We start from the raw sequence: 21,252 nt of genomic DNA, 5'->3' as shown, positions 1-21,252 counted from the left end.
CCACCACCCACTGTCCCCAAACCAGTTGAGAGTGTGACCCTGTGGACCCCAGCTCCCAGGGGCACTCACCTCTGGATGTGCTTGAGCAGGTAGTCACGCTTCAGGTACTTGATGTTCTCCCGGATGGCCGACTGGCTGCCGTCATCCTCTCGCATGTGCTTCTCCAGCCACTCCACCACCACCTGGTTGTTGTCCCAGAGGTAGCCCTGGGGAGAGAAGCACCATGGGCAGAGGGTTCAGCAGGTCCCCTTTTCTGCTGCAGCCTCAGGCTTTTTCCTCCCATGACCGAACCAGGCGATGGGATTGTCCTTTTCAGCCACCAGGAGAAAAGCTCTGCCTGGAAACTGAAACTCAGGAGACCTTCATGGAGTGTTTGAGATGCCAGAAGTTATGGGAAACCACATTTCCTTTGCGTGTCCTCACTCCCCATGAGGGCAGCTCAAAAGCAAGGACCTCAAGTCTCACTTCTGATGGTAGAAAAAGTTTATCTGGGGGGCACCTTGCTACCACTGAGCACCAGCATCCAGCTGAGGCCACTCCACTTGAGCCAGCCCCAGCCTCAGAGTCACTCAGCCACCCACCCTGGCACAGGCTGCAGGGTGGTTATTGCCACCAGAGGATCAAACCCTCAGGAAAGCACCGATGGAGCCACCAAGCGATGGGATGGTGACAGCCCTCAGGAAGCCAGGGCCAGGGGTACCTTCTCGGCTCCTTCCGTCTCCATGAACCAGCGCCGCAGCATGGACTGGATGTGGATGTGGCTCAGCTCACTGTTGGCCTTCAGGACTTCTGCCTTCACCATCTCCTCCAGCAGCAGCCGCCGCAGCCGCCAGTAGAGGAAGGAGCGGGAGTTCTGCCACTCCAGGATGTCCTGCAGGAAAGGGGACACAGCCCAGAGGTTCACCACTGAGGAAGGAGAGGAGCTGACGTGTGGGGACTGCTTGCTCCCGGCTCCCGGCGGTGGGTTGGAAGGCAGCTCTGCTGGGCTGGAGTGGAGAGCAGTACCCAGAGCAAGAGCAGCCTGTTGAGCTGCAGCCCAGACTTCACTCCCCACCTTCATCCCAGCACTGCAGAAGCCCTGCAGCAAGCCCCTTCCCACCCGTGCCCTGGCTCACCGTGATGACACCTTTCTCCTGCATGCGGCCCGGGGTGTCGTGCAGGTCGGCGAAGCGCACGGCCACCTGGTGGTACATGGGCAGGAGGAGGTCCTCACGGGCCTTCAGCTGCTTCTCCAGCTCCTTACGCTGCTCCACGGGCAGCTCAGGGGACGCTGTGGGACATGTGGTGCTGAGCAGCCCATCCATTGCCCCAGTGATGAGGTCCACAGGCCACCACGGGGGCTGGGCTCTGTGCTCCTACATCAGCCACCACCATCAAGAAGCAAGGATCCCAGCATCATGTCCATGATAGGACAAGAGGAAATGACCTCATATTGCACCGGAGAGGTTTAGGTTGGATGTGAGGAACAATTTCTTCCCTAGAAAGGTTGTCAAGGCCTGGCCTGGGCTGCTCAAGGCAGTGGTGGATTCTCCATCCCTGGAGGGCTGGCACTGAGGGCCATGGTTTAGTGGTGACCTGGCTGTGCTGAGTTAATAGTTGGACTTGATGATCTTAGAGGTCTTTTCCAACCATGATTCTATGTCCCTTTGCTTTGACACATGTAGCCTCTGCCCAGAGCCCAGTCACAGAAGGCCATGGCCAGGAAGGGGCTTCATCACGTCTGCCACAAGAGAGGTTGCATTTGCAAGGACTTTGTGGGACCACGTTTTAGCAGGCTGGAGGGGTGTGGGGGCAAGGACCTCCCAACACAGCCCCACCAGGAGCTGATCACAGGGTGAAAGGAGACCCAGGTGCATTAAAGGCAACCTCTGTGCAGCTCTGCATTGACTTTATGTCATCTCATTAGCTACTGACTCAACATGGCCGTTGCCATTCTTCATCTCAAAGCATGGAAGAAAAATCCAGCAGCATTTATGGAGCCCACAGGAGGTAAAGATGCATTGAAGTAGCACCATGTGCTCTTGGGAGGCTCCACCACCAGAAAAGCCACACAGATCCTGATGGTTACCACCTTGGTGTTTGAGCCTCTCGTTTCAACTTACCCCCACCAATGGCCACAAGCCCAAACACCCTTCCCTTACCCAGCTGCTCAGCAAGCTTGGCACAGATCTTATCGATCCTTCTCATGGTCTTCACCAAATCTTTCTTCCTGAACTTGATCTCCACTGTTCCTCCAGGTTCCAAAATGCCTCCCCTGGAAGGAAAGTTTGGTGAAACAGGGACAGGTCTGCACAGGAGAGTAAATCCTTGGACAAGAGGTCCAGGCAACTCTGTCTGCTAAGAACAAGGGAGAGAAGAAACCTAAAATGGTTGCTTCCAGTCTAGAATTCTTCTCTATCCTCCTACTCCTTCCAGCTTGCTCCAAGGTGAATTCAGGTTAGAGAAAAGGTCTCCTGACCCTCAGAATCATGTTTTTCTCTCCCACAACCTTCACTGGACACAAGAGGGTATCCCCAAGGAGATACCTACTGCTCTGTATGAACCCTGGAACATCTACCTGATGGCTTTGATCCACACCTCAGGTGAGCAGAGGTCTCTGCCAGCAGGACCACAGCTCTGCAGACCCCAAGCACATTGGCTGTGGAGGATGCACAAGTATTGGGGATGCTGACCTGCTCTCCTTGTCTGCATAGAGCTCCACGTGCAGGGGGTTGATGGTGGAGTCGATGACCACCCAGGAGCCTCCCCGCAGCTCCGCGTGCGGTGGGATGTAGACCAGGACAGGCTGCTTGAAGTCCCGCAGGCTATCGACGATGAAGGCACCGAACTTCAGCATCTGGTCATACATGTCTGAAAGCCAAAGGGACCCACAGGCCAGGTGCCCCAGCTGCTGTGGGCCAGGCCATCGTCTCTTGCCTTGTCCTAGCAGCCCACAACCACCTTCTCTGTTGGAGAAACCAAGCAAGCTCCCCAAAACTGTTCCAAAAGAAAGCCAACAAGCTCTGGGACCAGCGTCCTGGTGATGCTGCATCACCTCCTCAGCCCAGCCACTGGGACCTGGGTCCTGGTGATGCTGCATCACCTCCTCAGCCCAGCCACTAGGACCTGGGTCCTGGTGATGCTGCATCACCTCCTCAGCCCAGCCACTAGGACCTGGGTCCTGGTGATGCTGCATCACCTCCTCAGCCCAGCCACTGGGACCTGGGTCCTGGTGATGCTCCATCACCTCCTCAGCCCAGCCACTGGGACCTGGGTCCTGGTGATGCTCCATCACCTCCTCAGACCAGCCACTGGGACCAGCATCCTGGTGATGCTGCATCACCTCCTCAGCCCAGCCACTAGGACCTGGGTCCTGGTGATGCTGCATCACCTCCTCAGCCCAGCCACTGAGACCAGCATCCTGGTGATGCTGCATCACCTCCTCAGCCCAGCCACTAGGACCTGGGTCCTGGTGATGCTCCATCACCTCCTCAGCCCAGCCACTAGGACCTGGGTCCTGGTGATGCTCCATCACCTCCTTAGCCCAGTCACTGGGACCAGGGTCCTGGTGATGCTGCATCACCTCCTCAGCCCAGCCACTAGGACCAGCGTCCTGGTGATGCTCCATCACCTCCTTAGCCCAGTCACTGGGACCAGGGTCCTGGTGATGCTCCATCACCTCCTCAGCCCAGTCACTGGGACCAGGGTCCTGGTGATGCTCCATCACCTCCTCAGCCCAGTCACTGGGACCAGGATCCTGGTGATGCTCCATCACCTCTTCAGTCTAACCCCTGGGATCTGGGTCCTGGTGATGTCCTATCACCTCCCCAGACCAATCCCACATCTTGGAGTGGTGCAGGCAGGACCTTGTCAGGCTGGGTCATCCTAGGACCCCATGGGATGTCAGAAGAGGCTGCAGGATGCCACAGCACAGGACCTGGGCACCTCACACAGGGGTACCTTTCATGCCACTGGAGAAGCCTCGCCAGTTGGCAAAGATCATCAGTGGGAGATGCTCGCGGTTGAAGTCCCGAATAACCTGGGAGGTTTTAAAAGCAGAATCTGGAAACCAGACCTGCCCAGCTTGCTGGAGAACCTGCAAAAGATGGCAAGGACGACTGCTGGGACCAGTGCTGGTGCTTCCCTGGCACACCACACTGGCAGGCTGGTGGCACATGGTGGGCTAGAGTTGGAAGAAGCAGCACCTAGCACCCTTGGTTTCACCAGTCTGTAAGGGAAAGCAAGACCCACTGAGGGATCAGACAAAGCTTTCACAGCTCCTCCCTCCAGCCTCCTTGCCTCTGCTGCTTGGCCACAGGAAGTTTCCTCACTCACCTTCGCCTCCGACTCGGGGTTGGCAGGGTCCGCAGGTATCGTCACCTCCACGGGGCGGGTCTCAACAGCGATGACACCCACGGGGAGACCTCCCAGCCTGCAGTGAGGCAGGCTGGGCTCAGTAGAGGCCCCACCACACTGCACTCCAGCCCCACCAGAAAGGTTCTTCCCACCACCACCCCAGCAGCAGTGTCACAGCCAGGGCTTAAGAACGCTTGACCATGTGTCCACCTTCCCCACGCTGCTCTTCACCCTGGAGTTCCCTCCCCGGCTCCCACCAGTACCTTGCTCTGCCAACCACAACTGTGGGAGCCCAGGGCTTCATGATCTCCAGGAAGCTGCCCTGGTCGAAGAAGCCACTCTGCCAGGTCCCGTTGAGAGCTGCAGAGCACAGGAAAAAGTGGAGCTAGTTCAGGGCTAGGCTGCGTCCTTCAGCTTTTACCCACCCCACACACACACACACACCCCCCCAGATGCTTTGCTTTGTGTCTCTTCAGCCCAGAAGATGATCTGCCTCAAGCTGCTTAGGAATGGTTGCAGCTTCTGCCAGGAAAGTGCTAGCCCTGAATTCTAAGCATTGTTCTGACTCTCTCCTGGAAGCATAGCAATAGGATGGTGAGGACTGAAGAGCACAGCAAAAAGCACCTTCTGCACCACAGATGATGTACAGTCAACAAGAGGCTTCTGGAAGCACTGCTGAAGAGGTCTTGGGTCACCCTCACTTACTTGGATGTGGTCTCCCTGCCAGCATCCACCTGGGGTCATAGGGGACTTTGGAAGGGACAAAACCGATGTCTCTTTCAATGGGGTCACTTATGGGGATGATGGGCACTGGGCTGTGGTTATCCTGCAAGGGAAGAGCCAACAGGGGCAGGTCACTCGGCCAGGTGTGGAGAGAGGAACATCCCACATCCCCCTTCTGCAGCACCCTCCTACCTTGGGGATGTATGAGAGCCACTGCAGGATGGTGTAGACTCCCTCGAAGTCATCTGGGACGGTGACATGGGACACGCCGTTGTTGTGCATGATCTGCACCCCCCCCAGCTGGTTGTTGGAGGTGTACACCTCCCGCCCCAGCACCTGCCCACAGGGAGGGAGAGGAACACAGCTGGGGCTCTGCTCACGCAGGAATTGCTCCATTTGAGAAGTCAGATCCCTGAAGGGGCATGTTCGCTCTGGTTTGAGGCTGAACTTCCACCTCTGCCTGCCAGGGTGGTGTTAAAGAAGGAAGGACTCTGCTTTAGCCACCTAAAGGGACCTACAGGACCAGCTGGGCAGGTTTCAAATCATCTCAAACCAGTGCCCAGAGATGGGTTCTGCCCCTGGGACCAGAGCCAGTTTCCATGGCAGCTCTGCCATCCCACCCTGCACCATGAGCTGGCCCCTAAAGCAATACCAGACAGTTGTGTGGTGGCAACCTCTCTACTCTCAGTGAGATCAACTTGGTTGCAGCTTCTTCAGACAAGTCCCACGAGGTGACACGTGGGGAACTGCCACCTCTTCCCAAGGGACAGGGAAGGAGGCCATGCTTGTAGCAGCATGAGGACACCAGCCTTGGAGGACACCACCTTTGGAGGACACCAGGCAGAGGATGGTACCTTATTGAGAGCTGTGACACCAGTGAGGATGATGTGGGAGTTCTCCACCTGGATGACTCGCTGGCCCAGCCTCACCAGGTATGCCCCAATCCCGATGGCACGGCAGGTCACCTGGGCACACACACAAGGACACGTGGGGTCACCAGGGAGAAAGGGCTGAAGGAGAGTCCCCACACAGCCACCAGCATCACAGGATGTTAGGGGTTGGAAGGGACCTCCAAAGATCAAGTCCAAGCCCCCTGCCAGAGCAGGACCATAGAATCCAGCACAGGTGTCACAGGAATGCATCCAGATGGGTCTTGGAAGTCTCCAGAGAAGGAGACTCCACAACGTCCCTGGGAAGCCTGGTCCAGTGCTCTGTGACCCTCACAGTGCAGAAGTTCGTCCTCATGTTGAGGTGGAACCTCCTGTGCTGTAGTTTCCATCCATGGCCCCTTGTCCTATCCCAGGGTGCAAGTGAGCAGAGCCTGTCCCCTCCCTCTTGACCCCCAGCCCTCAGATATTTATAAACACTTATTAAATCCTCTCTCAGTCTTCTCCTCTCCAGACTAAGCAGCCCCAGGGCTCTCAGCCTCTCCTCACTGGGCAGTGCTCCAATCCCTTAATCATCCTGGTAGCTTTCCATCAGACTCTCTCCAGAAGATCCCTGTCCCTCTTGAACTGGAGAGCCCAGAACTTGATGCAATATTCCAGGTGAGGTCTCACCAGGGCAGACCAGAGGGGGAGAAGAACCTCCCTTGATCTGCTGGATGCACTCCTCCTAATGCCCCCCAGGATCCCATTGGCCTTCTTGGCCACAAGGGCACATTGCTGACCCATGGATGAGGATGCCCTGCAGGGGTCTGCACACTTGGGTTGCAGCAGGTCATTCCTCTCAAGGTGACCTTAAAGGCAGATAGCAGAAGGGGAAGGACTGGGGCAGGAGAAGGTTCCGTGGCTGTACCATGCTGATGGTCACTATCTCTTCATAAGCCCGAGAAGACTCCCCAGCAATGGTGCCAGCAGCTCTCAGGTTTTCCACCCCAAATCCATTGTCCTTCCCAATGATGTCCAGGAGGATGTACCTGTGGGGCAAGCAGAGCCATGGTAGCATGGCTGGGGCAGGGGCAAGCACTGCCTTGTGTGAGGTGTCTGGCAGGATGTTGAGACAGGCCATGGGGGCTGCATCCTGGTGGGGATGTAGGGCAGGGCTTGGGGTGGCTCTATGGGAGCTGCATCCCAGTGGGGATGCAGAGTAGGGCTTGAGATTGCTCTGTACATCCCATGGGACAAAGGGGATCACCTGGACTCGCCCCCTTCCTCCACATGCTCACAGTGCACCGAGTTCAAGGCACTGATCCTTGTGTAGTCCTGGGGAGTCAGGTACAGGTACTTGAACCCCTGCAAGTAAAAGTGGAGGAGATGTTTTGGAGTCTCCCCTGCACACACTCGTGTAGGGCATGGCCCTTCTCCAAACCCAACCCAACCCCACCCCACACATCAAGGCAGGCAGCCAGCAGGGTCAGGCGTGGGTTCAGCTCCCCAGCATCCATCCCACAGTTCTATGTCCTGTGGTCCTTCCTTCTCCAGATAAGTCCTCTGCTGTTTGCTGTGATGGGGCAGGAGGGGAGGTGGCCACACACCTTGTAGGGGTCCTCGGGGTCCACCCAGGCCACATGGAACATGTTCTTTATCTCCTCAGCGAAGCCGATGCGGGCACCGCTGTTGGCAGAGATGTAGACGCGGGGGATGCCCTCAGCCCGGGCCAGCTCGGAGGCCCGCAGGAAGAGCAGGTCCTCCTCTGGCCCAAAGGACCCTATCTTGTGAGTGATGTCGTTGCAGATGAGCACAATGTCCCGGCCTTTTGGGTACTCAGGGGTCTTCAGCTTCATTTTGAAAGCAACCATCCCCACCTGCTCCAAAAGACTCAGGGTCACAGGGCAAGCCTCTGCAGAGAGATGGGCTCAGAGTTTAAGTAGGCAGACAAGACCCTTGCTTGAGGAGCATCTCCTGGACTTCCAGCACAGCAGACCAGGGAATTCAGCAGCTGTACCCACCCTCCACAGCACAGTGTTGCCCTGCTCTGCCCTCTCACTCGGTTACCAAGTCACCCCCTGCTACCTCATTCCCTCCAGGGACTCTGTTCATCTGCACCAGGTTGTCCTGCGAGTCCACCACCAGCTCAGTGTATGTCAGGATGTCCTTGGGGTACAGCTCTGAGGAGCCCCACATCTTGAAGAGAGCCTGCAGAGACACCAGGCACAGGACAAGCTGAAGACGTGGGGCTGGGAAGCTCTGGGGCTATCACCAAGCAGACACACACCCTTGAGACAGGTTGGGAATTGGGGTGAGCAGAACCTTGTGTCAGAGCCCTCACCCTGCTGCAGATCTCCTTGCATGGGGCTTCCTCATTCTTGTCCTTCATGAGTGCAACTACAGAGCTAGGACTGGTTTGGAAATACTTCACATAACCAGAAATGTTGTAAACTCTTTGTCACAGAGCCATCAAAGGGGTTGGATTGGAAGAGACCTATAAAAGTCACCCAGTCCAACCCCCTGCAGTCAGCAGGGACATCTGCAACTAGAGCAGGTTGCTCACAGCCCCAAACAACCTGATCTGCAATGGTTCCAGGGATGGGGCAGCTCCCACCTCTCTGGGCAACCTGGGCCAGGCTCTCACCACTCTCAGTGTCAAACATTTCTTCCTTATCTCCAGTCTGAATCTCCCTCTTTTAGTTCAGACCATCACCCCTCGTCCTGTCACAACAGGCCCTGCTCTAAAGTCTGTTTCCAGCTTTCAACTATGTACTGAAAAGCCACCAGAAGGTCTCCCTGGAGCCTTCTCCAGGCTGAACAACCCCAACTCTCTCTGCCTGGCCTCAGGGCAGAGAAGTTCCAGTTCCATCATTGTGATGGCCAGTCCTGGACCTGCTTTGGCAGCTTGGACAAGAGCAGTCTTTCCTCCAGATGGGAATGTCAGGGCAGGGTGGAGAAGAAAAGCAAAGGCAATCATTTGGAGGCTCTTCCCACTCAGCCATCCTCACCTGCCTGAACATCTCCGGGAAGTCGTACACATAGGTGGTGCCCAAGGACTGTGCCTGGAAGCGCTTGGCCTGGAGCAGGTCCTTGGTGACGTAGGGGGTGTTGATGAACATCCCGTGCTGTGGCCCTTGTTTGTCACCATAGGACTGAAACATGATCTGGAGAGAAGGGCAGAGAGTTGGCTGCCTTCCCTTGGGAAGTCCACACACTGGAGCGCTGCTGAGCTTTGTCAGGCCGAGAGCACAGAACCACAGAATCATTTCAGTTGGAAAAGCCCTGGGAGATCATCCAGTCCAACCATCAACCCAGCACCACCATGGCCATCAAACCACAGGTTTCTTGAACACCTCCAGGGATGGGAACTCCACCACCTCCCTGGGCAGCCTGTTCCAATTCCTGACCACTCCTGCAGCAAAGAAATTTTTCCTCACCTCCAACCTAACGCTCCCCTGGCACAATTTCAGGCCATTTCCTCTTGTTCCATCACCCAATACTAGGGAGAAGAGACAAACCCCACCTCACTGCAACCTCCTTTCAGGGAGCTGTAGAGAGCAAGATGCTCATGCCTGTGGCTCTACTTGACCATACAACAGGATTTCCCACCCCACTCTCTGCTCTTGAGGGAAAAGAGTGCAACACCACTGTGCTGCAAATACCAGCAACACCCTAACACTGACCTTCACCTGCAACCTGCCCTAGATGATCCTGCTTCAGCAGTGAGGTTGGACTAAATGATCTCCAGAGGACCATTCCAACCCCCACCATGCTAGGATTCACTTCCCACACCAAACATTGCCCAACTACACACAGCAAAACCCCTCAGGCTGAGCGCTGTTTTGGAGCAAAGCATCACCCCAGGATCTCCAGCTGGGTGAAGCACAGAGGGGAGTGAAGCTGGATCAGTCCTGGTGGCTTGGGGACACAGCAGCACCACAGGTGCAGGAGAGCTTCTGCAGAATCCACCCCAAAGCTCCACTGTTTTGGAGCAAAGCATCACCCCAAGATCTCCAGCTGGGTGAAGCACAGAGGGGAGTGAAGCTGGGTCAGTCCTGGTGGCTTGGGGACACAGCAGCACTGCAGGTGCAGGAGAGCTTCTGCAGAAACCACCCCAAAGCTGCAGCGCAGCCGAGCTCGAGCAGCTGTGGTTGGGTTACTCACGTTGCTGCTGCTGGGGTCCCTCACTTCCTCGTAGAGGCTGATGTCCAGGTAGTAGCCAGACTCGTTGGTGAGGAAGAGGCGGATGGGGACGGCGGGGGAGGTGGGGGTCAGGCGGATGTTGATCTTCACCTCGGCCTGCAGGACCCGCAGCTTCCAGAGGCGGGGGCCGTAGCGCATCACCATGGACCGCACCGACTCCTCGATCTGGGCACAGCATGGCACAGATGGGCCCAGGGGCAGCGCTGCTGCGTGGCACACAGTGCCCGGAGCAGTCCCATTGCATCTCCGTCCCCAACAGCAGGGATTTGCTTTGGGTAAGCCCCTTCCCTCCCATCATCCCTGGGGGCTGGTGCTGCTGTCCAGCCTCTCCGCAGGGAAGAGGGAAAGATGGTGCCCCACAGACACAGTCCCTCTCCTTCAGACTACACACTGCCCAGGGGAAGAGCCTGCTGCCCATCCTCATGCCCTCCAGCAAACTGGTTGTTCAAATCTGTACATAGAGTCCTGACCATTGCAAAGTGTGAAATCTCAGCACCTTCTCAGCAAACTCAATAGACCTTTAAAGGTCCCTTTCAACCCAAACCATTCTGTGATTCTATGATTTTTAAAGGTCCCTTTCAACCCAAACCATTCTGTGATTCTATGATTTTTAAAGGTCCCTTTCAACCCAAACCATTCTGTGATTCTATGATCCTTAAGTTCCCTTCCAACCCAAACCATTCTATGCTTCAATGATCTTTAAGGTCCTTTCAACCCAAACCATTCTATGAAACAAACCACAGAGAAGGACTGGCAGAGAAATTAAGCTGCAGGAGTCTCTGGAGCTGCCAAATCCACCCCTCACCCAGGGGCAGGTGGGCACTGGATGGGACCAGGTCTGGTACCAGCCCATCCACATGACATTATAGAGCATGAAGAACGGTGCAGTCTCCATCCTTAGATCACCACTGTGCTGACAGCATGAAGCAGGACCCTGAGAAACACACCTTGGAGGGATCCATAACGACAGTGGGAACGAAGTTGAGGAAGATGTGGTTGCAGTCCGTGCGGACAGTGGTGTTGTTGAAGGCCACCTCCAGCTCATCCATCGCCTCCAGGAGCAGCCGCTCCCCCTCGTTCTGCAGGTACTCGAAGGAAGCCTCCTGCAGATTCACCAGGTGGGCTCAGGGACAGCCAGAGCAATCTGCCCACCCCAAGCACCCCCAAATCCGCCTGCAGGCCCAGGGGACCCGGCGGCAGCTTGCCTTGGTGATGAGGTCGGAGTGGCGCACGATGGCGCGGATGAAGAAGCGGTAGTCGGTGGCCTCGGTGCCCGCCTGCACCCTGGCAGCCCCCAGGTAGAGGTGCATCTTGTGGTTGGCACAGGGGATGGCCGTCAGGTCGAAGTTGCACATGCGGCTCAGCTCCAGCTGGAAGGCAAGAGCCGGCTCCAGGTGCCGGTAGATGCGGTCCTCTGCAAACTGGGGGGGAGTGGAGACGTGAGCAAGTGGAGGGACAGCCAGCATCGGAGGGGCTCGGCTCTGACCAGCGCTCTTACCTCATCCCTGGCTCTGAAGGTGAAAAACTTGGGGAATTCTCTCTAGAGCAAGAGGAGAGAGAGGACAACGTGAGCAGTCTGGGCAGGCAGAGGATTGCTCTGGTCTTCACTGAATCCATCAACACCAGAAAACCTTGGAGGCAGCTTCCTTCCCAAAGCAGGGGGAGAGGTGGGGGAAATGGATGCCTTCTGACAGCACCTCAAAGCTCTGGAGTGGCCATGTAGGGATCATGTGTCACTGGAGACACTAGCAGCATAAAAGATAGTACAGGAGGTAGTGGTAGTCCTTCCTTCTCTTTGGGAGACCTTCTGGCTCCCTACAAGTCCCTGAAAGGAGGCTGGAGCCAGGTGGGGGTTGGTCTCCTCTCCTAAGGAGCAAGTGATAGGAGAGGAAACAGCTTCCAAGTTGTCCCATGAGAGGTTTAGGCTGAACATGAGGAACAATTCCTTCCTCAAAAAGGTCGTCAAGGCCTATCCAAGGCTGCCCAGGGCAGTGGTGGAGTCCCCATCCCTAGAGGGGTTTCAGAGCTGTGTAGAGGTGGTGCTGAGGGCCATGGTTTAGTGGTGTTCTGGCAGTGCTGGGTTAAGGGTTGGACTGGATGACCTGAAAGAGCTTTTCCAGCCAAAGGATTCCATGATTCTATCAATCCCTCAGCGAATCCCTCATTAAGTAGCTCCCAGCTCCTGATGCAGAGCAGATACAGCCATCACCCCATGCTGTGTCTGGAAGGTATGGATGGATGTTGCTAGCAGATTCAGGGAGGTGGAAGCATGATGTGTCTAAAGCCACTCTGCCTCTTGGCATCTCAGGCTGCACTCACCTGCTGAGCAATGAGAAATGTGATCCTCCGGAGACCACAGCCAACAAGGATGTCCTTCTGCATGGAAGAAGAAGACTCCATCAGTAATAAGAGCTTAAACATCTTCACCAAGGGAGCAAACAGAACCCAGGAGGTTGCCATGGGGGTTTCAGCATTTTGTAGAGCAACAGGTGGAGATGAGGACTTGGGGTATGGTGCCACAATTTTGCAGGATCCGAAAAAAAAAAAAAAAAAGGGGTCCAGCCCCAGCAACAGACCTTGGACTGGGCAAAAGCTCTGAAGATGGGCACCAGCTTCTCGTCTTCCGCGTTGCCAGCCCAGCGGAGCGCAATGTTGAGGATGTGGATTGGCTCCTCACGGACATTCTGGCAACAAAGGCCCCCAGTCAGCCCTGACCAGCAGCACCACTGCCATCCCTACTCCACCAGGGAGGCACTAGCACTGGCACCATGCCCACCTTGGCGTCCTCCTCCTCGTAGACAGTGGTCCGTGCCTCGCTGAAGAGCGTGCCCTCTGAAGGTGGGTCAGCAAAACAGGAGATCACTTCATCAAAGTTCCTGTCCAAACGGTGGGGATGAGGAGACAAGTCAGGATATTGTGCCCAACCTCTGCCCAAGCGGACAGGCTACCACCTCAGGGACATGTGACAAGCTCCAGCAGCCCAAGGCAAAGTCACAGCTCAAGAAATGCAGCTCTGAGAGCTACTGCGATAGCATGGCAGAAATCACAGAATTGCTTTGGTTGGGAGAGACCTTTCAGCTCATCCAGTCCAACCATTAACCCAGCACTGCCAGGGCACCACCAAACCATGGCCCTCAGCACCACATCTCCACAGCTCTGAAACCCCTGCAAGGATGGGGACTCCACCACTGCCCTGGGCAGCCTGGGACAGACCTTGACAACCCTTTTGAGGAAGAAATTGTTCCTCGTGTCTAGCCTAAACCTCCCCTGGTGCAACTTGAGGCCATTATTCTTGTCCTGTCACTTGTTCCCTGGGAGGAGAGACCAGCTCCTACCTGGCTCTAACCTGCTTCCAGGGAGTTGGAAAGAGCCAGAAGGTTTGCCCTGAGCCTTCTCTTCTCCAGGCTGAACAACCCCAGGTCCCTAAGCTGTTCCTTACTAGCCCTGTTCTCCACACCCTCCACCAGCTTTGTTGCCCTTCTCTGGACCTGCTCCAGCCCCTCAATGTCCTTCTTGAAGCGAGTGGCCCAAAACTGAACCCAGTCCTCAAGGTGTGGCCTCAATGTTTAACTCATGCCACGTAGGCTCCCCACTAGCTCCACAAGTCCCCAGAAAACATGACATGTCTCCCCAGGTAACTACTTTGCTGACCATATCCTGACCTCCAGCTGCAGGAAGAACAGGAGCTGCCCTGAGCAGTGCTCAGCTGCCACCAGCTTTGACTCTTCCACCCACTTTTGCTCTCTGACAGCTGCAGCAGCAGCCAAAAGGCACATGCATGGCTGGGCAGGCACGTCCCTGCACCCTCACCTGGTGAAGTCCTCGAATCTGGTGAAGGCCACCATCGCTCCCATCCGCTGGCTCAGGGGTGAAAAGCCACTGTCCATGAAGAGCTCGGTGCTGTGCCGGGCCAGGTCGGGGTTGGAGATGCTGATGGGCACAGACATCCTGCACAGGGGAGCAAGGCAGCCATCAGCCACGGGTGGAGGCACTGCTCCCGGGTCCAACAGGGACCATGCAGGTCCCACATGGGAGCTTGACCCAGACAGGGCTCATCCTGCTCTGCTGCCAAAGGGAGAATGTTGGGATGGCTCCCTCTTAGGGTGCTCACATTGTGTATGGAGGAGATGATAGAAAGCCAACAGCTTTGCACAAAGGACCATGCCCAGGGGAGCTGCCATCCCAATGATTAAGGGAGTGGAACATCTTCCTTATGAGGAGAGACTGAGGAAGCTGGGGCTCTTTAGCTTGGAGGAGACTGAGGGGTGACCTCATTCATGTTTATAAAGATGTGAAGGGTGAGTGGCAAGAGAATGGAGCCAGGCTCTGCTCAGTGATGCCCAATGACAGGACAAGGGGCAGTGGGTGGCATAAGAAGTTCCATGGAAACAGAAGGAAGAATTATTTCACTGTGAGGGTGACAGAACTCTGGAACAGGCTGCCTGGGGTGGGGTTGTGGAGTCTCCCTCTCTGGAGATATTCAAGACCTGCCTGGATGAGCTCCTGTGTGACCTGGTCTAGGTGATCCTGCTCTGGCAGGAGGGTTGGACTGGATGATCTCCCGAGGCCCCTTCCAGCCCCTGACATTCTGTGGTACCTGTTTGGGTGGGAGGAGGGCAGCATGAACTGGAACTCCACCAGGCAGGTGCCATCAGAGAGCTGCCGGTGCTTCAGGCTGTTCAGCTCGTAGGCGAGGTACCCACGCCGCACGTACACCTGGGAGAGGGGGCAGGAGGTACCACCATGCCCCTGCTCCCACCACACTCATCCATGCCACCCCCCAGAGCTCAGTGTGCCCCCGTGGCACCCCAGCCCTCACCTCCAGCGCTGCCATGCGCACCACCTGGTTGGTGTGGTAGAAGAAGATAGGAAGCACATCAAAGATGGTGGTTTCTGAGAGGATCAGTTTCTAGGGGGTAGAAGGTAGAATTTAGGGTAAGGATGTGGTGAGACCTCCTTGCCCTGTTGCAGGTGGGGGAAGCACATTCCAAAGGGGTTCCTTATATGGAGCTGTGCAGGAAGAGTGGCTGCAAAGCTGCCCAGTGGAAAAGGACCTGAGGGTTTCAGTCAATAACTGACTAAATATGAGCCAGCATGCCCAGGTGGCCAAGAACTCCACCAGCATCCAGCTTGGATCAGAAATAGTGTGGCCAGCAGGACCAGAGCAGGGATTGTCCCCTGGCACTCAGCACTGGTGAGGTCACACCTTGAGTACTGGGTTCAGTTTTGGGCCCCTCACTCCAAGAAGGACATTTGAGGGGCTGGAGCAGGTGTAGAGAAGGGGAACGAAGCTGGTGAAGGGTCACCACAGTGAAGCTTTGGTTGCTTTGGGGGCTGTTTTTAAGGTTAAGCTACTTGCTGCCAAAGCCACCTCGTCACCAAAGCCACCAAAGCCACCCAAAAGCCAGATTCCCTCTGTGGATTCCCAACCTTGAGGTTGTCAGGGCAGTACTCATGTCCGTACATGTCGATGGCAGAGAGGAAGATGGACTCCACCTGGTTGTAGCGCAGCTCGTAGGAGGGCAGGTGGGAAGCGATGAGCACCTACAAGGGGAGAGATGGCTTGGGAAGGGATGGGGGACAAGGGATGGGGACAGGGATGGGGGTGGGGTGGTGCTCACTGACCTGCCGGGCTCTCAGTGCCACTTTGGAGTGCTCAGTCTTGCTGAGCTGCGTCAGCTCCTGGAGGATGGCCGTCAGCTCGTCCGTCAGCGTGGGCTCACAGCCACAGAGCTGCTCCTGCAGTCACACCCCGCCACGGGGCTCTGCTCAGCCCTGGTGCTGCCAGCTGGCTTCATCCCACACCCCTGCTGCCTCACTGTGGTGGCTTGAAAATCCACCCCCCCCCCCCCCCAGCCCCCCTCAACCACGTTAAATTTGCCAGTCCAGCCCAGCTGGAAGCAAATGAAAGCTGTATGTACAAGCAAAACTACAATCTGCAATGAATATGTACAAAACATACACTACTGACATCTATGCACAGGTATTTACGATTTATAAACAGCACAAGAACCCCACCCTGGCCAAAACCCAGGGGAGCTAATAGTTTCTCCCTCCCTGCCCTGCCCCCCTACCCCCTTGGACACAAAGGGACAAGTGGAAGAGCAGAGAGATGTTAGAACTCAGCCAAAACAAGGCAGCCAAGATCAAGCAGAAGCCAGTTAGTGTCTCCCAGAGTGAAGAAGCCAAAAGAGAGGAAGATTGTTTTGGTACAACTAGTGTAAGTCTGTTATCTCCCCAATGGGATTGTTTAGAGCTATCATTGTTTTCCTTTTTACACCCAGTGGTGATTTATTTACATTTTGCTACTTTCTGTTCAAGATCTGTGGAAAATGTTAAAGGTCCAGCCTAAAACTACCACACTCACACAGCCAACAGGGACAAGACCCAAAGAGCTAAAAATGGGCAAAATGTTGCTCTTGGAACCAAGGGCAACAGCACAATGCTGCAGAGAGGAGATCAAGCAATGAGGTAGAGATGGACATAGGCACTGGTGAGGCCACACCTTGAATACTGGGTTCAGGTTTGGGTCCTCACTCCCAAAAAAAAAGGACATTGAGGGGTTGGAGTGTGTCCAGAGAAGGTCAGCAAAGCTGGTGAAGGGTCTGGAGAACAGGGCTGGTGAGGAGCACCTGAGGGATCTGGGGTTGTTAAGCCTGGAGGAAAGGGGGCTGAGGGCAGACCTTCTGGCTCTCTCCAACTCCCTGGAAGCAGGTTAGAGCCAGGTAGGAGTTGGTCTCTTCTCCCAAGGCACAAGTGACAGGACAAGAGGGAACAGCCTCGAGTTGTGCCAGGGGAGGTTCAGGTTGGATATTAGGAACAATTTCTTCACAGCAAGAGTTCTCAAGCATTGGGCCAGGCTGCCCAGGGAGGTGGTAGAGTCACCATCATCCCTGGAGGCGGTTAAAGACACATGGATGTGATGCTGAGGGCCATGGGTTAGTTCTAGTGGCTTAGCAGCAGTGGTGGGATTGTGAGCTCTAGGTGAGCAGATGGACTTGGTCTCAAGGATCTCTGATTCTGACTTAACACAAAACCCAAACACTGCATTAATGAGAGAAACAGAAAAGTAGCTCTTCAGGTTCCTACCCTCTTTCAAGCAGAAACCACAGGGCTGTGACAGCCACCAGCAGCTACATCCCATCCCACAGTGAGTCAGAGCTTGCTTTGGCTTATGGGTGGCCTTTCCCTGCCCATCAGCTTTTACTTCTGGTGTCACAGGGCATGGGCTGTACTCACAATTAACATGATCACCAGAAGGTTCTTCTTTGCCACCTGGGCATGTGAGAAGATGCTCTCCAGCACGGGGGTCATGTCGGGTCTGCATTTCTCCCGCAGGCTGATGACACACTTGTCATAGTGAGCTGTGGGGCAGAGCATGGTCAGCCCTGCAGACCCTCATCAGAGTCCTGCAGGGTCCTCCAGAGAGCCCCCAAGGCCTCACCATGCTGGAACTGTGTCTCCACTTGCAGGTAACGTCTCAGCAGGTCCAGCACCACAGCCTTCATGTAGCCTCGGATGCCGCTGCGGTACCTAGGGAACAGAGAGCTCAGCGTGCTGCGAGGAGGTGGCAGTGGTGGGGGACACACCACGGGGGTCACGGACAGCAGGGGGATCACCTCTGCACCAGCTGCACCAAGCTCTGTGTGTTCATGAAGAAGACCTCCCGCTCAGCCTTCCTCTGCAGCGTGGCCGCGTGGGTGTCCAGCACGTTGGCGATCTGTAAGGTCACAGAATCATTTTGGTTGTGAAGACCTTGCAGAACATCCAGTCCAACCATTAACCCAGCACTGCCAGGGCACCACCAAACCATGGCACTCAGCACCACATCTCCATGGCTTTGAAACCCCTCCAGGGATGGGGACTCCACCACTGCCCTGGGCAGCCTGGGACAGGCCTTGACAACCCTTTTGAGGAAGGAATAGTTCCTCATGTCCAACCTAAACCTCCCCTGGGGCAACTTGAGGCCATTTCCTCCTGTCACTTGCTCCCTGGGAGAAGAGACCAACCCTCAACTCATTGCAACCTCCTTTCAGGGAGTTGGAGAGAGCAATGAGGTCTCCCCTCAGCCTCCTTTTCTGCAGGCTGAACAGCCATGGTCTGGTGCAGGATGTGAGGGTGGTTCTGCTGCACCCAGACTCTTTCATTTGGGTTTTTTTCTATCCCAGGTGAAAGACACAAAGAACCAAATTAATCTAAAAGCACAAATCCAACCCAAAACCATCTCCTCCTTCCCTCATTCAACCTCTTTTCCCACCTGCTGGCTGGGGAAGCAGCAGAGGACCGAAGTGATGTTGCTGGCATACTGGGCCATCACCTTCCGGATTGACTTCTCCACGGACAGAGGGATCCTCCCCGAGATGCTCGTCATGATCTCCTGCAGCTCCAGGAGGGGCAAGGAGGGGTCCCGCAGGATCTCCATCAGTTGTGCCACCCACTCCTTCATCTGCAGGGAGCAGAAGTTGCAGCTGCCCACGCTCAGCAGTGCTGCAGCTCTTCTCCTCGTGGCAAGCATGAAGCCACAGAGCAGGGCATCTGGACCACCTTTGCCCCCAGCACCCACCTTGGTGCTGAAGTAGGGCTCGGGCAGGCAGTACCCACTCATGATGTTGGTGAGGTTGTCCAGCACGTTGCGGAGGACTTGGTGCTGCTTCTCACCGGTGATGGGAAGGGTCTGCTCAGCTGGGAACCCTCCCATGAATGGCTGTGCCTGGAGAGAGCAGGGAGAGCTGGGATGGCCCAGGTCCTTGCTGACATGGGATGAAGTGAGAAGGTCTCCTATTCACCCTCCTTTTCTCCAGGCTGAACAACCCCGGGTCCCTCAACTGTTCTCCAGGACCTCAGCAGCGTCATTGCCCTTCTCTGGACCCACTCCAGCCCCTCAATGTCCTTCTTGGAGTGAATGGCTCAAAACTGAACCCAGCACTCAGGGTGCAGCCTCACCAGTGCTGAGTACAGGGGTACAATCCTTGCCCTGGTCCTGCTGGCCATGCTATTGCTGATCTAGGCCAGGATGCTGCTGGCTTTCAGTCAGAGCATCTCTTCCATTTCATCCCCCAGCAAGTGTCTCCGGTGCCCCGTGGGAGAGTGCTCGGGAGTGGAGAGAAGAGACCAGCAGCGTGGTGAGCCCCCAGCAGGGTGGTCCCTAGCAGACTCACAGGCTTGACTTTGGTGGGGTCATCCAGCTCCAGGCGGGCGATGACACAGCCAGGCTCCAGCAGCGCCCCCGGCCGCTTGACGTAGTGCACCCTGCCCGCTTCCTCCACCGTCAGCGTCATGATGATCTTCATCACCTGCGCCGAGGGGGTCGCGGTGGGCACCCAGCCAGCAGCACCTACTTGCTGCAGGGCTCCCGGGGCTGGCACCGGGCGGGTTTCATCTCCGCCCTCCGCCAGCGACGGCAGGAGCAGAGCTCCCCTGGGGCTCTTCTGTCAAACCCACCTCGATCTCCGCAAAGACCTTGCCCTCGGCCACGTGGCCGCCGTCCTCCACCGTGTACTGCAGCAGCTTCCCCGGGGAGGGTGAGCGCAGCACCGTGGGGTCCTTCTCCTTCTCGAAGTCACACGTCTTGTTCCCAATGGTGATCCGGTACCTTAGGGAGACGGAAAGGGCTCACCAACCAGCTGCTGCTCGGTGTAGAGGGCTGGGGGCGTCCCGGGGAGGAGATCTGGTGGGATCTCAGTGAGGAGGGGCTGGTGGGACCTCAGAAGGGTTTCTGTTGTGATCCCTGTGTGTACCAGGGAGGAGGTACGGTGGGACCCCAGGGAGGAGGGTCTGGGGGGACCCCAGTGAGGAGGTACCTGTCAATCTCCTCCTTCATGTAGGTGGTGTGGCTGTTGCCCCCGTAGGAGAGCAGCAACCCGCCGTCGTTGAGCCGGTGCACGTCGATCTCGATGTGTGTGTGGTTCATGATGACCACGTACGTCGTCAGGGACTGGCGGGCAACCTGCGGGCAGCAACCACGGGGGGAGCAGCCTTCAGTGCAACCTCCTGTGCAATAGTCTTTCTAGGGGCTGGTGGGGAAGGGTCAGGTGAAGAACATCTTCCCATGCTCAGTGCAAGAGCTGTAACGGCACAAGGCTGTGCTAGGGAGGGCAGGAGGAAGCAACCTCAAGCTGCACCAAAAAGCTGGTTCAAGCTGGCAGCTTGAGGTTGGTTTCAGTCATGGTTCACCTGCTGCTTTCATTAGGAGTAAGGAGTTTTTTGCATGAAGTTCAACTGCTTGGGTTGAAAAGCAAGAAGAGAAGGTCCTTCATGAAACCCAGGGCAACAGGAGGCATGAAAATGTCTGTCTAGTCAGAGTGAGGTGACTCACCTCATTCTTCTGTTGGGTATTTTTAAAGGACAACCCCATATTTATTGCATCTTTCTCCTTCAGGACAGCAGGACCACAGTCCAACCCTCACCTGGAGAACGTACTTCACACCCTCGTAGATGAGCTCCACATCCACAATGTTCAGCAAGGAGTCTGCTGGCTGCACCTGCCCCCTGAAACACAACAGATGGGTCAGACCCCATGGGTGTTGCTCACCTCATGCACCGGTGAGGAGCAAAGTGTGTGAGATGTTAGTGGTGCTTCTGGCATCAGGCTCTGAGCTGACTACAGGAGGGCACAAAGGTGACTGGAGGGGACAGGCAGCTGCTCAAAGTGACCCATGTGAGTGCTGGGTGAAAAATGCATCCAGAGACAGGCCAGATACCAGCAAAGCACGCTGAGATAAGGGTGTGGGGGAGAGCTCCAGGCATCCTCCAAGGCTGGAGGAATAACCTTGTTGTTCATGTGCAAAACCAAAACCAAGCTGCATTCAGCCACTTTCCCTTGAAAGTTGTTTTCCCAACCATGTGAAACTCTTCCCCCTCTCCAGATCAAATGATAGCAAAAAAGCAGGAGCTGAGGGTCCCAGCAGATCCTCCTATTGTCCAGATGGCCATGGGCACTGCCTCCAGATATGCAAAGCTTTTGTAGCAAAAAGAGAAAGGACGATGAGCCAGGGAGAGGAAACCTCAGGTTTCCAGGCTTGCAGGAGCAGCACAGGCTGCTGGAAGCAGCCCTGTAGGACACAGTCTCCAAACCCCAGCATGGTGGGATCATCCAGTCCAGCTCCCCTGCTCAAAAACGGGG

At 56.0% G+C, this 21,252-nt stretch overlaps 1 protein-coding gene across 5 annotated transcripts in view; it reads right to left on the bottom strand.

Annotated features, from left to right (window-relative positions):
* The window catches only part of ACACB (acetyl-CoA carboxylase beta), a 37,377-nt gene that overhangs the window by 1,447 nt on the left and 14,678 nt on the right, over nt 1–21,252 (bottom strand). Inside the window, exons 14-51 of one of the 5 annotated variants that reach the window (XM_054392535.1) lie at nt 20,537–20,618; nt 19,931–20,076; nt 19,572–19,722; nt 19,289–19,423; nt 18,694–18,840; nt 18,388–18,576; nt 17,750–17,850; nt 17,575–17,663; nt 17,370–17,494; nt 15,756–15,869; nt 15,561–15,674; nt 14,950–15,039; nt 14,728–14,846; nt 14,541–14,558; nt 13,941–14,078; nt 12,907–13,006; nt 12,707–12,814; nt 12,450–12,506; nt 11,629–11,670; nt 11,336–11,551; nt 11,078–11,233; nt 10,092–10,295; nt 8,936–9,091; nt 8,013–8,135; nt 7,535–7,804; nt 7,195–7,292; nt 6,856–6,976; nt 5,913–6,023; nt 5,251–5,394; nt 5,041–5,161; nt 4,599–4,695; nt 4,315–4,411; nt 3,940–4,075; nt 2,673–2,850; nt 2,142–2,254; nt 1,116–1,270; nt 701–871; nt 70–206 (exon numbers count right to left, since the gene is read on the bottom strand). In XM_054392535.1, coding sequence (XP_054248510.1) covers nt 70–206; nt 701–871; nt 1,116–1,270; nt 2,142–2,254; nt 2,673–2,850; nt 3,940–4,075; nt 4,315–4,411; nt 4,599–4,695; nt 5,041–5,161; nt 5,251–5,394; nt 5,913–6,023; nt 6,856–6,976; nt 7,195–7,292; nt 7,535–7,804; nt 8,013–8,135; nt 8,936–9,091; nt 10,092–10,295; nt 11,078–11,233; nt 11,336–11,551; nt 11,629–11,670; nt 12,450–12,506; nt 12,707–12,814; nt 12,907–13,006; nt 13,941–14,078; nt 14,541–14,558; nt 14,728–14,846; nt 14,950–15,039; nt 15,561–15,674; nt 15,756–15,869; nt 17,370–17,494; nt 17,575–17,663; nt 17,750–17,850; nt 18,388–18,576; nt 18,694–18,840; nt 19,289–19,423; nt 19,572–19,722; nt 19,931–20,076; nt 20,537–20,618 — 4,869 coding nt within the window. Of the gene's footprint in view, nt 1–69; nt 207–700; nt 872–1,115; nt 1,271–2,130; nt 2,288–2,672; nt 2,851–3,939; nt 4,076–4,314; nt 4,412–4,598; nt 4,696–5,040; nt 5,162–5,250; nt 5,395–5,912; nt 6,024–6,855; nt 6,977–7,194; nt 7,293–7,534; nt 7,805–8,012; nt 8,136–8,935; nt 9,092–10,091; nt 10,296–11,077; nt 11,234–11,335; nt 11,552–11,628; nt 11,671–12,449; nt 12,507–12,706; nt 12,815–12,906; nt 13,007–13,940; nt 14,079–14,540; nt 14,559–14,715; nt 14,847–14,949; nt 15,040–15,560; nt 15,675–15,755; nt 15,870–17,369; nt 17,495–17,574; nt 17,664–17,749; nt 17,851–18,387; nt 18,577–18,693; nt 18,841–19,288; nt 19,424–19,571; nt 19,723–19,930; nt 20,077–20,536; nt 20,619–21,252 lie in introns of all 5 variants that reach the window. The other 4 variants (XM_054392530.1, XM_054392531.1, XM_054392533.1 and 1 more) reach the window with 4 other exon arrangements.

The sequence above is a fragment of the Indicator indicator genome, chromosome 26 (assembly GCF_027791375.1).
Source record: "Indicator indicator isolate 239-I01 chromosome 26, UM_Iind_1.1, whole genome shotgun sequence".
NCBI classification, from domain to species: Eukaryota; Metazoa; Chordata; class Aves; order Piciformes; family Indicatoridae; genus Indicator; species Indicator indicator.
This window is presented reverse-complemented; position numbering and strand designations above follow the sequence as displayed.